Source organism: Mustelus asterias, chromosome 3, assembly GCF_964213995.1.
Source record: "Mustelus asterias chromosome 3, sMusAst1.hap1.1, whole genome shotgun sequence".
In the NCBI taxonomy this organism is placed as follows: domain Eukaryota; kingdom Metazoa; phylum Chordata; class Chondrichthyes; order Carcharhiniformes; family Triakidae; genus Mustelus; species Mustelus asterias.
The window spans coordinates 143,444,569-143,465,796 of record NC_135803.1 but is presented as its reverse complement, the minus strand read 5'-3'; the positions used below and the strand labels follow the sequence as shown (position 1 = coordinate 143,465,796).

The following is a 21,228-nucleotide window of genomic DNA, read 5'->3' as shown; positions in this document are numbered from 1 at the left end:
CCATTTGTCATTATTCATCCCCAAAGTTACACGATTTATTAGCCGATTCCAGTTTTAAAATCAACTCTGAGTTCTTAGTTCCTCTGGTTCCTGGGTTGCATGACATTAGCACTTGCATTAAAGTTTCCATGCACATAGGGCCCATACTAATTGGGCGGCATGGTGGCACAGTGGTTAGCCCTGCTGCCTCACAGCGCCAGGAACCCAGGTTCAATTCCCGGCTCCGGTCACTGTCTGTGCGGAGTGAGCACGTTCTCCCCATGTCTGCATGGGTTTTCACCGGGTGTTCCGGTTTTCTCCCGCTGTCCGGAAGACGTGCTGGCTAGGTGCTTTGGCCATACTAAATTCTTCCTCAGTGTACCCAAACAGGCACCGGAATGTGGTGACTAGGGAATTTTCACAGTAGCTTCGTTGCAGTGTTAATGTAATGTAACTTGTGACTAATAAATAAATAAAATAAAAATAATTAAATATTTACTTTGAGCTGGCACCTGGGCAGAGCCACAGTCCTTTGTAAACATACAATTCTAATGGATAGCACTGTTAAGTCATGTGTAGTTTCAACAAGTTTTGAATCAAGTTACTAAAATACTTTTCCTAGGTCTGCTGAGGTTGCATGTGTCCAGTACAGCAGTTCATAAATGGGAAGCGTTAAAATGTAGGTTTCAATATTATAGTACTGTATATTTTCACAGGAAAGCAGTTGTGTTCACATATGGCTAAATGGTTTATTTTATTTATTTGCTTCATGCCAGTTACCTCACCTTGCTGGGGTACAGTTCCATAGTGCCAACATCCGTGAGCCTTGATGTTGAATTTCAAGAGATCATTCGCACATGCCAGGAGCACCATTACAACCATTAATGCTGTCCTAATCTGCACTCTCTGACAGAGACTACAAGACAACCATCAGAGTTGGGATGCTGCTTTTTACTTCAGACTTTTCAAAAGTCTTAACCTACCATTTGGGATTTGAACCCGTATTCTCTGGACTAAGAACCCAAATGCACCTCAGACCTTTCTGGACTGCAAGGTTCAGCTAATCACCTTGCCATTAGTGGTGCTGTTGCTCATTTAAGTTCACAATAGAACATATGGGAATTTTAGTAATTACAACATACTATGAAAATTTGACAGCACATTTGAGTATTTTCTTTACTAGATCTTGGACTATGAGTGTGTTGAAGATTTGCTTTGGCAATTATGTATTAAATTCACATCTGTAAAGAGTGTGGAATTCCACAATATAGACCTGATAACATGGAAAGATAGAAAAGAGAGGCAGCTCCAGATTGGTCAGAACAGTAATGCAGGATGGCAAACGTGATTTCTATCGCATTTAACATCAACCTCACCAGTGTGCATCCTCTAGCCTTCAGGCCACAGAAAATGAATGTCAACTGGGCTCTATAGACTGTCTCCAATTTTAGAAGACAATACATCAGGGTGACATAGCATTACATAGAAAATGCAACATAGTTTGGGCTGAATGGCCTGTTCCCGTCTCTCTGGTGTTTATCTTTCACACAAGCAGTAGTTCTAATTTCATGTACCCACTCTGACTTCATATTCCTTTATTTTGTTTTCCGACGTAAGATAAAAGCAAATTACTGCAGATGCTCACAGCTCTGACAAAGCGTCATCCAAACTCGAAACGCTGGCTCTGTTCTCTCTCCACAGATGCTGTTAAACCCACTGAGATTTACCAGCATTTTCTGTTTTTATTTCAGCTTTCCAACTTAATTGCTGACCTGACCTTTGCTTCTAACATTAACTGTCGCGGTGCTCAACCTCGTAACCATTGTGTGTAAAAATACATTGTCCTGCTGTCTATCCTAAATCTCTCTCAGTTAATCTTATTACCACGTCCCCTTGTTCTAGACTTCTCAATCACTGGAAATTCTCTTCCTTTCTTTCTACGCTCACCCATTCCTTCATAGTTTTAAGAACTTCTATCAAATCACTTCATAATCTCCACCATTCTAATGAAAGCAACCCCAGCTGATCAATCTGTCGTTATATTTTCTTTTCCACAACAGCATCCTGGTGAATCTGAGTCATTTCCTCGTTAATTCTTCCCGTGTGAAGCCCAAAACTGCACGACTTCAACTAGTCTTCCTAAGTTTTCACAGAATCATAAAATGGCTGTATGCAGTCTTATATTGACTCACTATTAACATCTCAACTTTTATAACATAAACCTCCATTATGATGCCGATATACTGCTATACTTCTTTTAATGACTGTGTCCATTTGTGAACCTGAACCTGCTAAATCCTTTTGCTTCTCCATGTCATTCAGCTTTCCTCCCATTCAAAGTATAATTATCATTTTTCTTTTATCAAAACGTACCATTTTGCACTGAACTTGATCAGACACCTTTTTTTGCCCATTTCACTTTATAAATACCCCCTTGCAATTTACATTGATCTGCAAAATTACTTATAATGTCCCCAACTTCAGTAGCATTCTCTAATTTAAATACTCCACTTTCTCTGTCCCTATCCAAATCATTGATCTACACAGTAGCCAGAAGTAGGGCAGCCTGGTGGCACAGTGGTTGGCACTGCTGCCTCATAGCACCAGGGACCCGGGTTCGATTCCCGGCTTGGGTCACTGTCTGTGCGGAGTCTGCATGTTCTCCCCATGTCTGCGTGGGTTTCCTCCGGGTACTCTGGTTTCTTCCCACAGTCTGAAAGACATGCTGCTTAGGTGCATTGGCCATGTTAAATTCTCCCTCAGTGTACCCGAACAGGCGCCGGAGTGTGGGGACGAGGGAATTTTCACCGTAACTTCATTGCAATGTTAATGTAAGCCTACTTAGAACATAGAACAGTACAGCACAGAACAGGCCCTTCGGCCCATGATGTTGTGCCGAGCTTTATCTGAAACCAAGATCAAGCTATCCCACTCCCTATCATCCTGGTGTGCTCCATGTGCCTATCCAATAACCGCTTAAATGTTCCTAAAGTGTCTGACTCCACTATCACTGCAGGCAGTCCATTCCACACCCCAACCACTCTCTGCGTAAAGAACCTACCTCTGATATCCTTCCTATATCTCCCACCATGAACCCTATAGTTATGCCCCCTTGTAATAGCTCCATCCACCCGAGGAAATAGTCTTTGAACGTCCACTCTATCTATCCCCTTCATCATTTTATAAACCTCTATTAAGTCTCCCCTCAGCCTCCTCCGCTCCAAAGAGAACAGCCCTAGCTCCCTCAACCTTTCCTCATAAGACCTACCCTCCAAACCAGGCAACATCCTGGTAAATCTCCTCTGCACTCTTTCCAGCACTTCCACATCCTTCTTATAGTGAGGTGACCAGAACTGCACACAATATTCCAAATGTGGTCTCACCAAGGTCCTGTACAGTTGCAGCATAACCCCACGGCTCTTAAACTCCAACCCCCTGTTAATAAAAGCTAACACACTATAGGCCTTCTTCACAGCTCTATCCACTTGAGTGGCAACCTTTAGAGATCTGTGGATATGGACCCCAAGATCTCTCTGTTCCTCCACAGTCTTCAGAACCCTACCTTTGACCCTGTAATCCACATTTAAATTAGTCCTACCAAAATGAATCACATCACATTTATCAGGGTTAAACTCCATTTGCCATTTTTCAGCCCAGCTTTGCATCCTATCTATGTCTCTTTGCAGCCTACAACAGCTCTCCACCTCATCCACTACTCCACCAATCTTGGTGTCATCAGCAAATTTACTGATCCACCCTTCAGCCCCCTCCTCTAAGTCATTAATAAAAATCACAAAGAGCAGAGGACCAAGCACTGATCCCTGTGGCACTCCGCTAGCAACCTGCCTCCAGTCCGAAAATTTTCCATCCACCACCACCCTCTGTCTTCGATCAGACTTGTTACACTATTAAATGAACTTAAACAAAGCAGAATCCTGTGGGACACTGCGACGCAATACTAACCAGTCTGAGATGCTCCCCTTAACTCCTACTCCTCATTTCCCCTTAATTCCTACTCCTCATTTCCTCCCTTTTAAGTACTTTATAATCTCATTTACTACCTTTCCCCAATTCACACCCCTTAATCTTGTCCAACTAGGATTAACTACTTCACACGTCGAGCTCTGGAACATAAATACTCACCTGGCTGTTTGAGAAGCGATGTCCTTTCATGCATCTGCAATTTTTTTTTCTTTTTATCGAATCAATTACAACCTGTTAGCACAACCAGACAGGATATATATAGTGTTGAGTGAAATAGAACTTGTATACTTACTGCATATGGCAGACCTCTATACCCGTGATGTTGTGCGCTCCCATAGTTGTGATTTGGGTAGCTGTTCTTCTCAGCAACTGCAGGACTAGCTTCCACCGACTCTGGGCTACAAAAAAAAAATCAAAAAATCATTTGCTTACAATTCTCATGAAGTTTCATTTTTCTTACCAATACTTAATCCTATGGACATCAAATGGAGTTTTCCCCCAGCTAATAAGACTGGCACTTATTTTCCACGCCTGACTGCCCTCGAGGTGGTGGTTAAGTCGCCTTCTTGAATACAACTGAGCGGGTTTCTAGGCAATTTCAGACAATAGCTCAGAGTCAACCACCGGTGTGGGTCAGACTGGGTAAGAATGGCAGATTTCCTTCCCTAAAGGACATTAGTGAACCAAATGGGTTTTATCTTACCACACACTAATGTTGTGACTAGTTTTTTTAAATTCAAAACTGATTGGATTCAATTAATTTAAATTTCCCAGCTGTTGTGGTGGGATTTGAACTCATCTTCTGATCATTAGCTCAGGCTTCTGGCTTACTAGTCCAGTAACATAACCACTATGCTACTGTACCCCTTACTTATATGTTAAAATATTTCTCCTGCCTCGGTGTTAGCATTCAAAGGTTGTAGACTTGAGAACGATCTGGACTCACACCTCAGTGCATCAGATATGCCATCTTGTAAATGAGACATTAAAGAAAACTTAATTTAGGTGCATGTGAAATTAATCCATAGCACTATTCAAGGAAAAACAGGGAAGCTCTCCTCTGTCTCCTGGTCAATATTGATCACTCAACTAACATTGCTAATAACAGGGTATCTGTTTCATTGCCATAGTTTTCCTACAACAATGACGACACTTCAAATACTTTAATGACTTTAAAGTGCTTTCTGACATCCTGAGGTTTTGATGGGAACTATAAAAATACACACATTTTCACTGCAATGGGGAGGAGGCTGACAGTCAAATATTATTATAGACTTTCAATACTCCTGTTATAATCCAGGTCAGAAACTTCAAAGTGTTTTATGAATTCCGCCTGGATCATAAGTTTTGCACTTTGAATTTGGCTAGGGTAAGCATGAGATGCTTCACTTCAGGTATGATTCAAATGACCCACTAGGGAGCTTTTATCAAACAAAGTTTATTTAAAAGTACAGCTGACATATAACAATAACTAATGCCAATTACAAAGAGAAAGAAAACATGACATTGTATAAACCTTCACAGCTAATACTGTTCCAACCAAACAAATCCTGTAAACAAACACCTACCACAGGTTTAGCACTGAAAATAAGAATGCTCACGTGATGCTGGAACTTGGTCCCTTAGTTGGATTCTGCAGCTTTCTTGACACACACAGACAAACTTGAAGCCAGAACTCCTCCCCAAAACATCAGAGAGAGAGAGACAGAACACTGCATCCAGCCTGAAGTAAAACACCGGCAGCCCAAAACTGAAAGTAAGAACTCTTGTCACCTGACCTGTCAATCATTCTTCCCCAAACAATTCAAAAGGTCATAAACTCCCAGAAAGTCCATTAGACCCAGAGTAAAAGTAAACAAAACCCCATTCAAACCATTTAAGCAGCAATAAAAGCAGGCAGCGAGTGCTGCAACGAAGGCTGACTTACAAACTGCAGAGACCATGATTTTTAAAATATATATTTCTTAAAGGTACAGTGGCATCACTCTCCCCTCTCCTGTTAAGTGCACAATAAGGCAGAAACAAGAGTACTCCTCCACAATGCCAAATACTGGGAAAATTCTATTCTATATCACACCAGCAGAGGTCACCAACAACAAAATAAAATGTGGCATTTTTCTCCCTGATTATGATGTCATGTTTCAATGAACCTTTTCACATGCTTTTAATTCTCATTCACCCCACAACTCAGATTAGAGAAAACAGTAACACTGGAAAGCTGCTGCTTCTGCATGTTGAATGTGCGACCCATTAGTAACTACCACTAAAAGCAAACTAATTTAAACAGAAAACAAACCTCTTTCCCTCCCTCTGCACATTACGATATGAATCCCAAGAGTAGAGCACAAATTCTGCACATACACGAGTTGCAGCACATCAAAGCAGAAGTCGACAGCTCAAATCTATTAAGTGCAAGTTCACAAGAACTGAGCAGGAGGCTAGGCTTTTTACCTATCTGACATTTGCGGAAATCATTCACTCAGTTAAATGGTCTCCAAAATAATCTACTGAATAATACATACAGATAGAGTTTATAAAGGCAAAATACTGCAGATGCTGGAATCAGATAGAGTTTATGTTCATCTGATACGAAGTCACTCCCTATCCTCTCCCCTGTATCGGACCCCACTTTATCCAAGTCCAAGATGTTAGGCAAAATATGTCAAAACACAATGGGCGGGATTTTACGGCATCGCTCATTCCGAAAACGTAAAATGCCAACCGAGGTCAACGGATCTTCCCATTGTCTGCCCCTCGCCCGCTCCAATTCCCGTGGGCGGGCTGGGTGGTAAAATTCCGACCAATGTTCAATAATCCCCTTCCCTCCAGCTACGCAGGCAAGGATATTTGGAGAAGTTTAAGCTTAAACGTCAAGTTTAAGCATCATTACAGGACTTCCTAGTATTTACCTATCCAGATGAATACACTGATGTCTTAATCCTATTTCTTGTCTACATGCTGCCCCCCGCCCCCCCCCTAGTACCATACCCCCACCAGGAGGCAGCATCCGAAAGCACATCATGGGGTTCCACATATGTTTGACAACACGAGCTCTATCCCAGTCAACATTTCTCTTGCTCACTCCACTGCATCTAATTTGCTACGCTGCTTACCTGACATCCATAATTGGATAACCAAATGTTTACCCAAACAAAGAGACAGAAAATGTCTTTCACTGACCCTCTCCACCCATCCCAAACGTTGCTCCCAAGCCAACAATTCCATACCCCCTCCCTGACTACGGTCTAATTCTGAAAAAAAACTTTACAATCTTGTCAATCCTATTTGACCCTGAGCAACATCCCATAATCTCTGCTTCACCAAGACTGCCTGTTTCAGTTTCCTTAATCTTGCCCATCTTTGCAGCTGTTTCATCCCATCTACTGCTGAATGTTTCTGTTCACTCCAGATTCCACAAACTTGAACTCATCCAAAGGTCTGTTGCCTGTATCCTGACCTGCACTATCTGCCTTTCACTCATCGTCTCTGTGCTTGCTAACCACCTTGGATCCTGATCAAGTAACCCATAGATTTTAAATTCTCATTCTTGTGTTAAAAACCACTCCATAGAACCATGTAAAAATTATAAAAAGTTATATAAGTCATTCGGCCCATAGTGTCTGCCATAAGAATCAGAGAAAAAGAAACAAGCTGCTCATTTTAGTCCCACTTTCCAACATCCGGTCCGTAAGCTTGCAAGTTACAGCAATTCGGCTGCAGATCCCGAAGTGCTGAAGTGAGTTGAGCATTTCAGTCTCAACCACCGGTTCAGACGGTGAATTCCAGATACCCACCACTCCCTTGGTGAAAAGTATTTTCCTCATGTCCCCTCTCATCCTTCTAACAACTACCTTAAATCTATGCCCTCTGGTAATTGACCCCTCGGCTCGGGGAAACAGGTCTTTCCTGTCCACCCTATCTAATTCCCTCATAAGTTTGTATAACTCAATTAGCTCAGCCCTCAGTCTCCTCTGTTCTAAGGAACTAGCCTATCCAATCTTTCCTCAGAGCTGCAATTTTCAAGTCCTGGCAACATTCTTGCAAACCTCCTCTGTACTCTCTCTGGAGCAATTATGCCCCTCCTGTAATATGATGAGCAGAACTGCACACATGATCTTGCACCTCCTTCTCCAGTAACGTCCTGCAAAAATTTTGCATTCTTCTAACTTTGGTCTCTTCAGTACTCACAATTTCATTTTGCCATCCATTGGCAGTCATACCTTTAGAAGGCAAGGCCCCAAGATTTGGGATCGCCACCCTAAACATTTTTGCCCCTCTCTCCTCCATTAAGGCACCACTCTATATGATGCGCCTCATGACATTTTACTGTGTTAACGGCACTATGTAAATACAAATTGCTGCTAACTATAATCTGAACTGATATCATACCATGCTGACAGATGGACTGGCCAAAGGATGTGTGGAAATTTAGCAGCGACTGATTGCAGCCCTGCTTGATAACACTGAGTGCTGGATTTAGGCGAGTGTTCTCATTCCCAGCCTCCAGTAATTCCTCAATTTTGTTGCATCAAAACTCAGATTTCCCCATTATATATAAAAATATGGTAGGTATCTGCCTTGAACATGGGATCTATGTAAAGCTTTGACATGTAAAACATGAAGTTCAATGTTGCCTACCAGGCCTATTCAACAGGTTAATTGAGGCCTTCATGGGAGACTTTAGCAAAAGGTTCCTCCTACGAGGCTGACTTCTAACTGTCAGGAGAGTATAGGCTTAACCTTCCCTCATGCCCTCTGAATTATTTCCTCATGTGTCTGTGATTGCCCATGTGGCAGGTTCCCAATTTCCCCAGGTGAGGTATTTCAAATAGGGAAGAAGTCTTTACAAAAATGCATTGTCTAAAAAGTGACTGTCTCCTAAATGCAAACTCAGCCAAGACAAACCCTTTGATCTTGCCTCATCCATCTTAAGCCCTAGGCATTTATTCTCCTGGCTATTTAGGGAGTTAATCATTCTTTTCGCCAGGGACTGTACAGAAGAAAGACCAAAGTTAAGTACAGCACTTCATAAAAAAACACACTGCATTAATCTATTTCCTACAGTTTACATATCCAACTTAAGACTCTTGAAATGTGGACATTCCATGTTTTCTGACCATTCTTTTTTTTAAAAAAGTTTATTTATTAGTCACAAGTAAGGCTTACATTAACACTGCAATGTAGTTACTGTGAAATTCCCCGTTCATGCTATTCTCTAATCAGAGTAAGAAGTTTAACAAGACCAGGTTAAAGTCCAACAGGTTTATTTGGTAGCAAAAGCCACAAGCTTTCGGAGCCTTAAGCCCCTTCTTCAGGTGAGTGGGAATTCTGTTCACAAACAGGGCTTCTCTAATCAGAACAGTGTACTGCTAGTCAGATTCAGGTCACAATCAGCCAGGTTGTTTACCCATAAACCAGCTAACTCATCTTTACAGGTACTGGGCAGAAATATCAGATAAATCTGGAAATTAAGAATACTGGTCTTCTATTCAAATGATGTCTCTTTCACTCTGCCAGTAGGTGGCAGCAACTCATTTATTAGCCTGTATCATCAGGTGCAGTAGAACAGGGCAGGGCAATTTGGCAAATTAAGACATCTGAGAATGACACAGGGTTATGAAGGTTTTGTTTCATGTGAATTCATAGAATCCATACAGGGCAGAAGGAGAGCATTCGGTCCATCGAGTCTGCACCAACAACAATCCCAACCAGGCCCTATTCCCGTAACTCTACGTATTTACCCCACTAATCTCCCTGACAACAAGCTATTTAGCATGGCCAATGAACCTAACCCGCAAATCTTTGAACTGTGGAAGTAAACCGGAGCACCCGGAGGAAACCCATGCGGGCACAGGGAGAAGGTGCAAACTCCACACAGTCACCCGAGGCCAGAATTGAAACTGGGTCCCTGGCGCTGTGAGGCAGCAGTGCTAACCACTGTGCCGTCCATAAACTAAGCATTATGTTATTCTAAACAGGGTTGAAGGAAAATGATTATTCAGTATTTCTTCACGCACATCCTTGCGTCTTAAAGAATCAGGGAGATGGTTGTGGGTCAAGTGCCACTCCAGGACATGAACATAAAATCGCAGCTCATTCCACTGCAGTACTGGGGGAAAGCTGCACTGTCGGAGGTACAGCATTTGAGATGTTAAAGATCTGGCCTGACCTCTCAGGTGGAAGTACAATATCCAGTGGCACATTTGAAAACGAATAGGGGAGTTCAGTGTCCCGAATGATATTTAGCCCTCAATCTATCTCACTAAAACAATGTAAATTCACCTGTAGCAGTGCTGTCTGAGACCTTGTTGTGCACAAATGTTTTGCCCCGTCTCCAGTAAAATTACAGCAATTTCTCAGACCCTGGGCTAAGATCAAGCCCAACATGGGGTGCAATGCCTCATCTTGTCAGCTTGGATCTTATTTATCTCTCTTGTGGGGACCATGAGTTGGATTCAATTGGATTTTGAATTTGTATTTTGGAGCAAGTAAGGAATGGATTTGGGTTCGCCAGGTCCACTCTGTCTGAGTATTGGCTTTGTAACTTTAAAGTTTGATTTGATTTGATTTATTACTGTCGCATGTATTAGTTAATATACAACGAAAAGTATTGTTTCTTGCACGCTATACAAAAGGATGGAGTTTAAAAAAAAACACCTTAATGGCTGGTTGTGACGTGATGTCCTGACTGGAACTACATCAATGCAAGTTCTTTCTGAAATTTCAAGTGGTGCTGGTTTAGTTAAAGTTTATTTATTAGTCACAAGCAGGCTTACATTAACACTGCAATGAAGTTACTGTGAAAATCTTACTTCTTTACTTTCCCTTGTTGCACCATTCATGCTGCTTCTCAATTCTTATCGAGTCTTTGAATGGTGAACACTTGTTAAATTCATAGGTTAATATCATCCCACCATCCCACTGATGTCACCAACATCTTGTGAGAATCTAGTTCCATGATCAAGAATGCATGAAAACTCCAGGAAAGTAAAAAGCCCAGTTATAGGAACATAGGAATTCGGGACGGGAGTGGGCAATCCAGCTCTTGACCCCGCTCCGCCATTTAACATGATCATGGCTGATCTTATCCTGGTCTCAATTCCACTTTCTTGCCTGTTCCCCCTTGCCCTTGATCTGGCTTTCATTGGCAGGCACAGTAGGGAGAGAAAAGTGTAAAATTTGATTTAGTTCTGTATCACACTAATTTACAGAAATTGTCAAAAAAAGAAGCTCCAGTCACAAGGTTGCCAAACCCAATAATAGGATCTTATCTAACACGATTTGTCAAAAGACTTGTTATAGAAATAGTGAAAACAGGAAGCTCTGGGTCTTATCTGGGCAATTGATGTTGTAATAACAACCAGCGTGTCTGCCTAATGGACTTGTCTTCAGCAAAGTATTAGTTACAGAAGCAGATACTCACCAACACAAATCGATCTAAACTCCAGTATCAAATCTCACAAAATACAAACTCAAAGGGCAGAGTTTTCAAACGATAGTCCCAGTTGAAACAGAGGAACATATGGCAGGTCAGGAACCCGCTGGAATCTGCTGTGGGCTTAATCATGGCTCTTTAACTGAACGCCAGCATTAGCTTTCTGCTTCCAGGTTTCCTGCCCAATCAGCGAGGGTGGATAGTTGGCTTGGGTGAAACACCAAATCTGTCAAAGGAAACATTCCCCATTGAAAAGTCCAGAATGGCTGAACTGCATATGGATTCCTGAGGTTGCAGGAACCACAGGGAGGGGGTACTGGAAAGGCTATCCCCATGCTCCCGACCTTCCTGGGAACCTCATTCTTCTCTGGAGGCCCTGCTGCAGGATCTGAAAGACTGAAGTGAGCTTATATTCCCCCAAGGATGGGAGCAAGTCTCAAACCGAGTAAATGTGCATGAAGAGGCCAAGGAAATCAACAGGAGTATAGACCCTCCAGCCTGCAAACAGTGCACAAGTGGATCAAGGACCTCAGGGAAGTGGGAATGGTGAGTAGCATAACACTTACAGGTGCCAGATCCCCTCTGACTTGCTCAGCGTTCTCCTGGCACTCCTCAGAACTACACACCCTGCAACTGTACTCATTCCATTCTTTCTAGGAACATCCTACAATCACCATCTTGACAGCCAATCCTCATTCTCATCTTGTGCCATGTCATACTTATTCCTCACCGCCATCCTCCACAAATATTGCTCTTCTCACGACACAATCTACTACTTCCATTCATAATTCTCCTTGCAGAAGAAGGGGGCACACAACTTGAGGGAGAGGCAGAAAACTGGAAGATGGCCCTCCAATGACAGGCATCTTGATGGTTACTGGCAATGCATGCTCACCTGTCCCACTGGGAAGATCTTGATCCGGGAGACAACAGCTGTCAGCAGTGAGCTGGCATGAAAGGCTAAGCCTCTGGGGCACTGGTGCTCAGGCACATGCTGACCTAGCCTGTGACGCCCACATCCCTTGAACGACTAAATACAAAAATGTACAGGGTTTTCATTGGTCAATAATGATTGCTGCCTTACCAGTCAATTTTAAAATTACAATATATAATATAATACAAAATAGCACAGATTTCAAAAGGTAAGATCATACATGACCAATTTTATCGAATCTACGAGGTAGTATCAGAAAGAGTAAATAGTAAATAGTACATGTAATATACTTGGATGTTCAAGAGGCCTTCAATTAGGGCTTATTTTCAAAAGTTCCTCACTAAGATATTGCCTAGCAGATTCATGACTATGTTCAGAGCACATGGAGCCAGGGAATAAGTAGCAAAAAAGGCTTGAGATTACAGATGGTTAATCAGGATGGCCAAAGGTGGAATTTGATTCAATTTTATTTATTATTGTCACACGTATTGGGATACATTGAAAAGTACTGTTTCTTGCATGCTGTACAGACAAAACATGCCATCCAGAGTACATAGGGGAGAAGGAAATGATAAGGTGCAGAATAGTGTTGCAGATACAGTAGTGTGAAGAGAAAGATCAGCTTAATATATGACAGAACCATTCAAAAGTCTGATGGCAGCAGGGGAGAATCTGTTCAAGTCGGTTGGTACATGTTGTCAGGCTTTTGAATCTTTTTCCGACAGAAGAAGGTGGAAGAGAGTATGTCCGGGGTGCATGGGCTCCTTGATTATGCTGGCTCCTTTCCCCTGGCAGCGGGAGTCAATAGATGGGAGGCTGTTTTGCGTGATGGGCTGGGCTACGTTCACAACCCTTTGTAGTTTCTTGCAGTCTTGGGTCAGAACAGGAGCCATACCAAGTTGTGATACATCTGGAAAGGATGCTTTCGATGGTGCATCTGTAAAAATTGGTGAGAGTCGTAGTGGACATGCTGAATTTCCTTAGCCTTCTGAGAAAGTAGAGACATTGGTGGACTTTCTTAACTATAGTGTCGGCACAGAGGGATCAGGATAGGTTGTTGGTGAAACTTGAAGCTCTTGACCATCGCCGTGGTGGTGTTACACAGGTATCAATGTTAGGGCTAATATCGTTCGTCATTTGCAAAAATAATTTGGGCTCAAGAAACAGGTACAATTTCAAAATTTGCAACAAACACCAAATTGGGACCGATGAAGATTACAATAAATTATAATAAAGTGTTAACAATCTTGCAGAATAAGCATGAAGATGGGAAACAAGTTTCATTATTGATAGGTGCCTGGTGGAGCATTTTGGCAGGAGAATTAAGGTTAAATAATTCTTAGAAAGTAAGAACATTAAAGCAAACAAAACATTGAGGTTCTTCATACAACTGAATTCCATATTAAGTTTGAAAGAGGCACATTACAGTCAAAAACAAGTATCTTAAATTTAGAAAAGGCCATATGCATATATTAGGGGAGAACTGGTTAAGGCTGATTGAATAAACTAAAAGATATGGAGATAAGCAAACAGCGGGAAACATTTGAAGAAATGACCCAAAATGTTCAACAAAAATACGTTCCATTAAAAGAACAAAAGATCATCATGAAAGAGGCTCACAATGTTGCGAAGAATAAGTTGCAAAGTAAGCAACTTGAAGAAAAATAACTTGCAGTGCTACTGGGATAGGAATGGGTTTGACTGATTAGCACCACAGAAGCCAGGCATGGTCCTGATGAGCTGTTTGTAAGTTTAATGATTGAAAAGTTTTAGAAACCAGCAACGGGTCACCAAAAAGTCCATTGAAAGGGAAAAGGTAGAACAGGAGTAATCTAGTCAAGAATGTAAAAACTTTTACAATCTGTTTTCATAAGCGGATAAAAAGGAAAAACATAGCCAAAGTAACATTGGTAACTTCGAAGCAGGCAGAAGACATTGTCATGGGGAATATGGAAATGGTGAGATTTTGACAAATATTTTGTGTCTGTCTTCACAGTGGAAGACACAATCGCGTACCAGTACTAAGGATAACCAAGGGGTGAATTAAAGTGACAAACCTAAAGTAATTAATATCAGTGGCACAGTGATTAGCACTGCTGCCTCACAATGCCAGGGACCCAGGTTCAATTCCGGCCTTGGGTCACTGTCTGTGTGGAGTTTGCATGTTCTTCTCCCCACCCCCACCCCCGTCTGCGTGGGTTTCCTCCGGGTGCTCCGGTTTCCTCCCACACTCCAAAGGTGTGTGGATTAGATTGATTGGCCATATTAAATTGACCCTTAGTGTCAAAGGGATTAGCAGGGTAAATATATGGAATTATGGGGATAGAGTCTGGGTGGGATTGTTGTCGGTGCAAGCTTGATAGGCCAAATGGCTTCCTTCTGCACTGTAGAAATTCTATAAGAAGCTTAGGAAATTAAAATGCCAACTAATCCCCAACGCCTCATGGCATACATCCTAGGATTTCAAAAGAGGTAGCTGCAGAGATAGATAGTGGATGCACTGGTTATGGTTTCCAAAATTCCCTTGATTTTAGAACAATCTCAATGAATAGCAAAGTTAGCAAATGTCACACTGCTATTCAAGAAAGGAAAAATAAAGAAAACATGAAATTACAGGCCTGACATCAAATTGTTACAAAATTACTGGAATCTATTAAGGGGATCTTAACCAATGCACTTAGGAAAGCATAGTATGATCAGACAGTTAACCTGGATTTTATGAAGGGAAATCGTATCTGACAACTTTATTTGATTTTTGAGGATGCAGCTAGCAGAATAGATAAAGGGGAGCCAGTAGCTGTGGCATACTTGGACTTCCAAAAGGTTTTCAATATAGTGCCACACAAACGGTTAATATAGAAGATAAGGATTCATGGAGTCATTGGAGGCAGTACAGCAAAACTTCACTAGATTAGTTGCTGGATGAGAGAACTGCCTTATGATGGGAGGCTGAATAAGTTGAGCTTGTACTCTCCAAAGTTTAGAAGAGTCTCAGGCACTGTTCTATCTAACCTGTGCAGATGTGCAACAGTCCATCAAGTGCCGAGCATTTAATTATTACAGCCATGCAGATACTGATATTTAAATGAGGTTTGTTGTCATCAACAAAGAACTGGTAGATTCCCCCGTGGCAGGGAATTAACGGACAAGACCCAAGCCTGGCATAATTAATCAGGTGGAATTAACAGCCAAAATTCTCTTGTGTCAATTCCTGGAGTCCAAAGCTATTACTCAGCCTGACTAATGCACACCAGCTGATTCTCTAAAATGAAGCAGCAAGCAGGCAACCCGCCCCCCCCCCCCTCCCCCCCCCCCCTCCCCCCCCCCCCCCCCCCCCTCCCCCCCCCCCCCCCCTCCCCAGTCTTCCTCTCCCACTCCAGGCTGTTGTTTGAGCCGATCCCAATCTTATGTTTCTCCCTCTCACAAGATTTCCTCAAGAACTGCTATTGTCCCCACAGAGTGCTTTTAGGACTCAGGCAGGTAAATACAGAAAAGACGACAGGTCCCTGAAGCTGAACTCGAGCACATTCCAATGTATTGTTCTACAGTAGCACAGTTTCTGACCTGGTAATAGGCCCTCTCATGTACCTACTGTATAGCATGCCTCAAAGCAGACTGAGGAGCACCATCAAAAGGGAGCAATAATTAACAGTTCAAATAAATGTTGCAAACTTGCTTCCTATTATTTCATGTACATTGTCACAGGGTCTACTTACGCAAACGACATACCACCACAAAGTAAATATTCTTGTAAATTCTATTCCATCAGCCCCGTGAAAAAATATGGGATTCTTCTTTCAAACATAAAAGCAGATATTTGTATACAAGAGTTAAGATTGCAGATTTAAGGAAATTGACAAAAGAAGCAATGGTGACATGAGGAAAACCGTTTTCACACAGTGCGTGGTTAGCATCTGGAATGCACTGCCTGGGAGTATGGTGGAGACAAATTCAATCGAGACATTCAAGAGGGAATTGGATGATTATCTGAAAAACATTGCAAGAGGATTTGAGTACAGAAGAAGGATGTCTTACTGCAACCGTACAGGGCCTTGGTGAGACCACACCTGGAGTACTCTGCAGTTTTGGACTCCTTACCTAAGAAAGGATATACTTGCCATAGAGGCAGTGCAGTGAAGGTTCACCAGACTTTCCTGAGATGGCAGAATTGTTGAATGAGGAGAGATTTGAGTCGACTAAGCCTACCGTCTTTTCCAGTATTCACTGGAATTTAGAAGAATGAGGGGGGGAATCTCATTGAAATTTATAAACTTCTGATAAGGATGGACAGACCAGAAGCAGAAATGTTGTTCCCTCTGGCTGGAGGGTCTAGAACATGGGGGTCACAATCTCAGGAAATAGGATAGACCATTTAGGAGAGGGAGGAGGATAAATTTCTTACTTAAAGGGTGGTGAACCTGTGCAATTCTCTACCACAGATAACTGAGGCCAAGTCACTGAATATATTTAAGAAGGAAATAGATTTCTAGACACGAAAGACATTAACGATATGGGAAGAGAGCGGGAGTATGGCCATTGAGATGGAGGATCAGCCATGATCATACTGAATGGCGGAGCAGGCCCGAAGGACCAAATGACATACTCGTGTTCCTATTTCCCATGTTTCTAATGCGCAGGGCAACAGGGAGAAGGGAATAAGTGAATTGCTCCTTCAGAGAGCCAGCACAGAAACAACGTATCAAATGGTCTTCTTCTGTGCTCTAAAGATCTTGTGATTCTATAAGTTGCACAACACAATAACAGTCAACATAAAATTCACTGAAAAGTTTCCAGAAAACATTTTTGGATGATGCACATACGCAAGGAAAAATCCAAAAACTGAGATTTCAAACACTGCTCTCCAGATGAAAGGGCACCAGATGAGAGTCAGGAACTCTGCCAAGGTTTTGCACGCAAAGGCAAAATAACAAGCCTGGCCAAGCAACTCTTGGGTCACAGAGTACAAACTAACTGAGTACTAGCAAACCAAGATTGTCAAATCGGTACCCCAAATACAAACACCACTATTCACCCCAAATACAAAACACTGAAGCCACATGAGACTGACTGCTGAACAATGTAGCCAGAATACCATTCTTATAAATCTCTCACATACAAGCACTTGACACTGACTGTAATTGGACACCTTATACCAATTTAGTCCAAGTCCCTGATTAAAAGTAAATCTAAACTTTTTGATTTGATTTATTATTGTCACATGTATTAACATACAGTGAAAACTATTGTTTCTTGTGCGCTGTACAGACAAAACATACCGTTCATAGAGAAGGAAACGAGAGAGTGCAGAATGTAGTATTACAGTCATAGCTAGGATGTAGAGAAAAATCAACTTAATGCAAGGCAAGTCCATTCTGACAGCAGCAGAGAAGAAGCTGTTCTTGAGTTGGTTGGTACGTGACCTCAGACTTTTGTATCTTTTGTATCTTCAGTACTGATTCAAGTTAAAACTATTTCCCCCAATTTAAACAAGATCCTGGCATATTTACTTTGCAGTGAGAACAGCCACTCCTTTCTTTGAAGCACTAGATAATATATTTGAATACAACCAATATTAATAGGGGATAAAATGATCATTGCTTCAGGTACAGAGTTTGCCACGGTGAATACAAGAAGATGTGCCATACCCACCAATATCTGAGCGCTGTTTGTATTTATTAAACTGGATTTAGTCAGGACCATTGGGGGAAAAACGAAGCTGAGAAGAAACACAGACTTCAGTTATTGTAAATATAGGCAATATTCTCTCCCACCTAAAACAGCCATACCAAATTGTTTCAATACAAGGTGATCAACAGCCAAGTTTTCATTTTCTACCTAGAGGAAATTCAAAACAGTTGACAAGATGATGAGAATTTTTATTTTGGTTCTGTTTGGTGGGAGAGTTTTTCCAAGACAAGAATCACAGAATCCCAAGAGTGCAGGAGGCCATTCCGCCCATCGAGCCTACACCCACAACAATCCCACCCAGGCCCTATCCTCGTAACTCCACATATTTACCCTGCTAATCCTCTGACACCAAGGGGAGATTTGGCATGGCCAATCAACCTAACCCACACATCTTCGGACTGTGGGAGGAAACCGGAGCACCCGGAGGAAACCCAAGCAGACATGGGGAGAACATGTAAACTCCACACAGGCAGTCACCAGAGATCAGAATAGAACCTGGGTCCCTGGCACTGTGAGGCAGCAGTGCTAACCACTGCTGACAAGCTGTGGATCTTTTTGTGCAATTCAAACTTTTTGCTGTTGGTCATTACTGCTTCCTATCAGAAAGGACCTTTACAGCTTGCATATTTAAATCCCATCAGTTGGGTTATTTTCAGATTCAGGTTGCACAGGGAAAAGTGCATTAATTACCGATGCAACCTATAATTTTTGAAGGAAAGAATGTGTGTTCAAAAACCTTCTGTTCACACAAAAGCTGAATATAAAAGATGAAAGATGAGGAAAAGGTTCAGATGTACAGATGTTTTTCATAGATTTAAGTACAGCATCTAGTTTTGAACAGTTATATTACTTTTCCTTTATTCATTCATAGGGGTGGACATTACTGGCTGGGTCAGCATTTATTGCCCATCCCTAATTCCCCGAGAGGAGGTGATATTTAAAGTTTATTTATTATTGTCACAAGTAGGCTTACATTAACATTGCAATGAAGTTACTGTGAAAATCCCCTGGTCGCCGCACTCCAGCGACTGTTCGGGTACGCTGAGGGAAAACTTAGCATGGCCAATCCACCTAACCAGCACGTCTTTCGGACTGTGGGAGGAAACCGGAACACCCGGAGGAAACCCACATGGGGAGTGCGTGCAGACTCCGCACAGACAGTGACCCAAGCTGGGAATCGAACCCAGGTCCCTGGTGCTGTGAGGCAGCAGTGCTAACCACTGTGCCATCATGACACCTTGTGGTTAGCTACCCAGTTGCATTCTTGAACCGCTACAGTCCATGTGGTGTAGGTACACTCACAGTGCTGTTAGGAGGGAGTTCCGAGATTCTGACCCAGTGACAGTGAAAGAATGGCGATATACTTCCAAGTCAGGATGGTGAGTGGCTTGGAGGGGAATTTCCAGATGGTGGTATTCCCATGTGTCTGCTGCCCTTGTCCTTTTAGATGGTAAGTGTTCGTGGGTTTGGAAGGTGCTGTTTCAGGAGCTTTGATGAGTTCCTGCCTTGCATCTTGCAGATGGTATACACTGCTGCCACTGTGCGTCAGTGGTGAAGGGAGTGAAAGTTTGTGGATGGGGTGCCAATCAAGCAGGCTGCTTTGTCCTGGATGCTGTTGAGCTTCTTGAGTGTTGTTGGAGCTGCACTCATCCAGGCAAGTGCAGAGTATTCCATCACACTCCTGACTTGAGCCTTGTAGGTGGTGGAGAGGCTTTGTGGAGTCAGGAGGTGAATTACTCGCTGCAAGATTTCTGGCTTCTGACCTGCTCTTGTAGTCACAGTATTTCTATGGTCAGTCCAGTTCAGTTTCTGGTCAATGGTATGTTGATAGTGGGCGATTCAGTGATGGCAATGTCATTGAACATCATGGGACGGTGGTTAGATTCTCTCTTGTTTAGATTGCCTGCCACTGGTGTGGCGTGAATGTTACTTGCTTGCCACTTGTCAGCCACAGCCTGGATATTGCCCAGGTCTTGCTGCATTTGAAAATAGACTGCTTCAGTATCTGAGGAGTCAGGAATGGTGCTGAAAATTGTGCAATCATCAGCAAACTTCCCTACTTCTGACCTCATGATGGAAGGAAGTTTATTGATGAAGCAGCTGCAGATGGTTGTACCTAGGACGCTACCCTGAGGAACTCCTGCAGCAATGCCCTGGAACTTAGGTGATTAACCTCCGACAACCATAAACATTTTCTTTTGTGCTCGGTATGATTCTAACCAGCAGAGAGTTTTCCCCAATTCCCACTGATTCCAGTTTTGTTCAGGCTCCTTGATGCCACACTCGATCAAATGCTGCCTTGATGTCAAAAGCAGTCACTTTTGCCTCACCTCTAGAGTTCAGCTCTTTTTCCAGGTTTGAACCAACGCTGTAATGAAGTTAGAAGCCAAACGGCCCTAGGGAACCCCAACTGAGCATCAGTGAGCTCGTTATTGCTGAGCATGTGCCACTTGCTAACATTGTTGATAGCTCTTTCCATCACTATGGGGAGGCAGTGGCATAGTGGTATTTTCACCTGACTAATAATCCAAAGATGATCGGCGTAGAAACCCATTTGGTTCACTAATGTGCTTTAGGGAAGTGAATCTGCCATCCTTACATGGTCTGGCCTATATGGTCCAGACCCAGAGCAATGTGGTTGACTCTTAAATGCCACTCAGTTGTAACAAACCACTAAAATCAATAAGGAATGAAACTGAATGGACATCCTGCCATCAAACCAGGTACTGGAAACAACAATGGCAAACTCAGCCCTGATGGCCCTGCAATGTCCTCCTCACTAACAACTGGATGTTTGTGCCAATATTGGGAGAGCTGTCTCATGGACTGGTCAAGCAAAAGCCTGACATTGTCATACTCAGGGAATCATAACTTACAGATAATATACCGGACATCACCATCACCAACCCTGGGGATGTCCTGTCCACCAGCAGGACAGACCCAGCAGAGCTGACGGCACAGTGGTACGCAGCCAGTTGGGAATGGCCCTGGAGTCCTCAACATCGACACAGGAAGTCTCATGACATCAGGTCAAACATGGGCAAGGAAACCTCTCGCTGATTACTACATACCGTTCCTCCTACCCCCCCAAACCAATATGTTACAACCTCAGATTCTAACTGCCAATCTTCCTTTATAGTGAATAAAAAGGTACTGTACATTCAATTTAGCTGTAAAGAAATGTATACTAGTAGATCTTATTTGTTTT

The 21,228-nt window shown here is 42.6% G+C and overlaps 1 protein-coding gene across 1 annotated transcript in view; it reads right to left on the bottom strand.

The window, feature by feature from the left end:
• Window positions 1–21,228, bottom strand: part of setd5 (SET domain containing 5) — a 153,418-nt gene that overhangs the window by 79,629 nt on the left and 52,561 nt on the right. Inside the window, exon 5 of the mRNA XM_078209838.1 lies at window positions 4,256–4,361. Coding sequence (XP_078065964.1) covers window positions 4,256–4,361 — 106 coding nt within the window. The remainder of the gene's footprint in view (window positions 1–4,255; window positions 4,362–21,228) is intronic.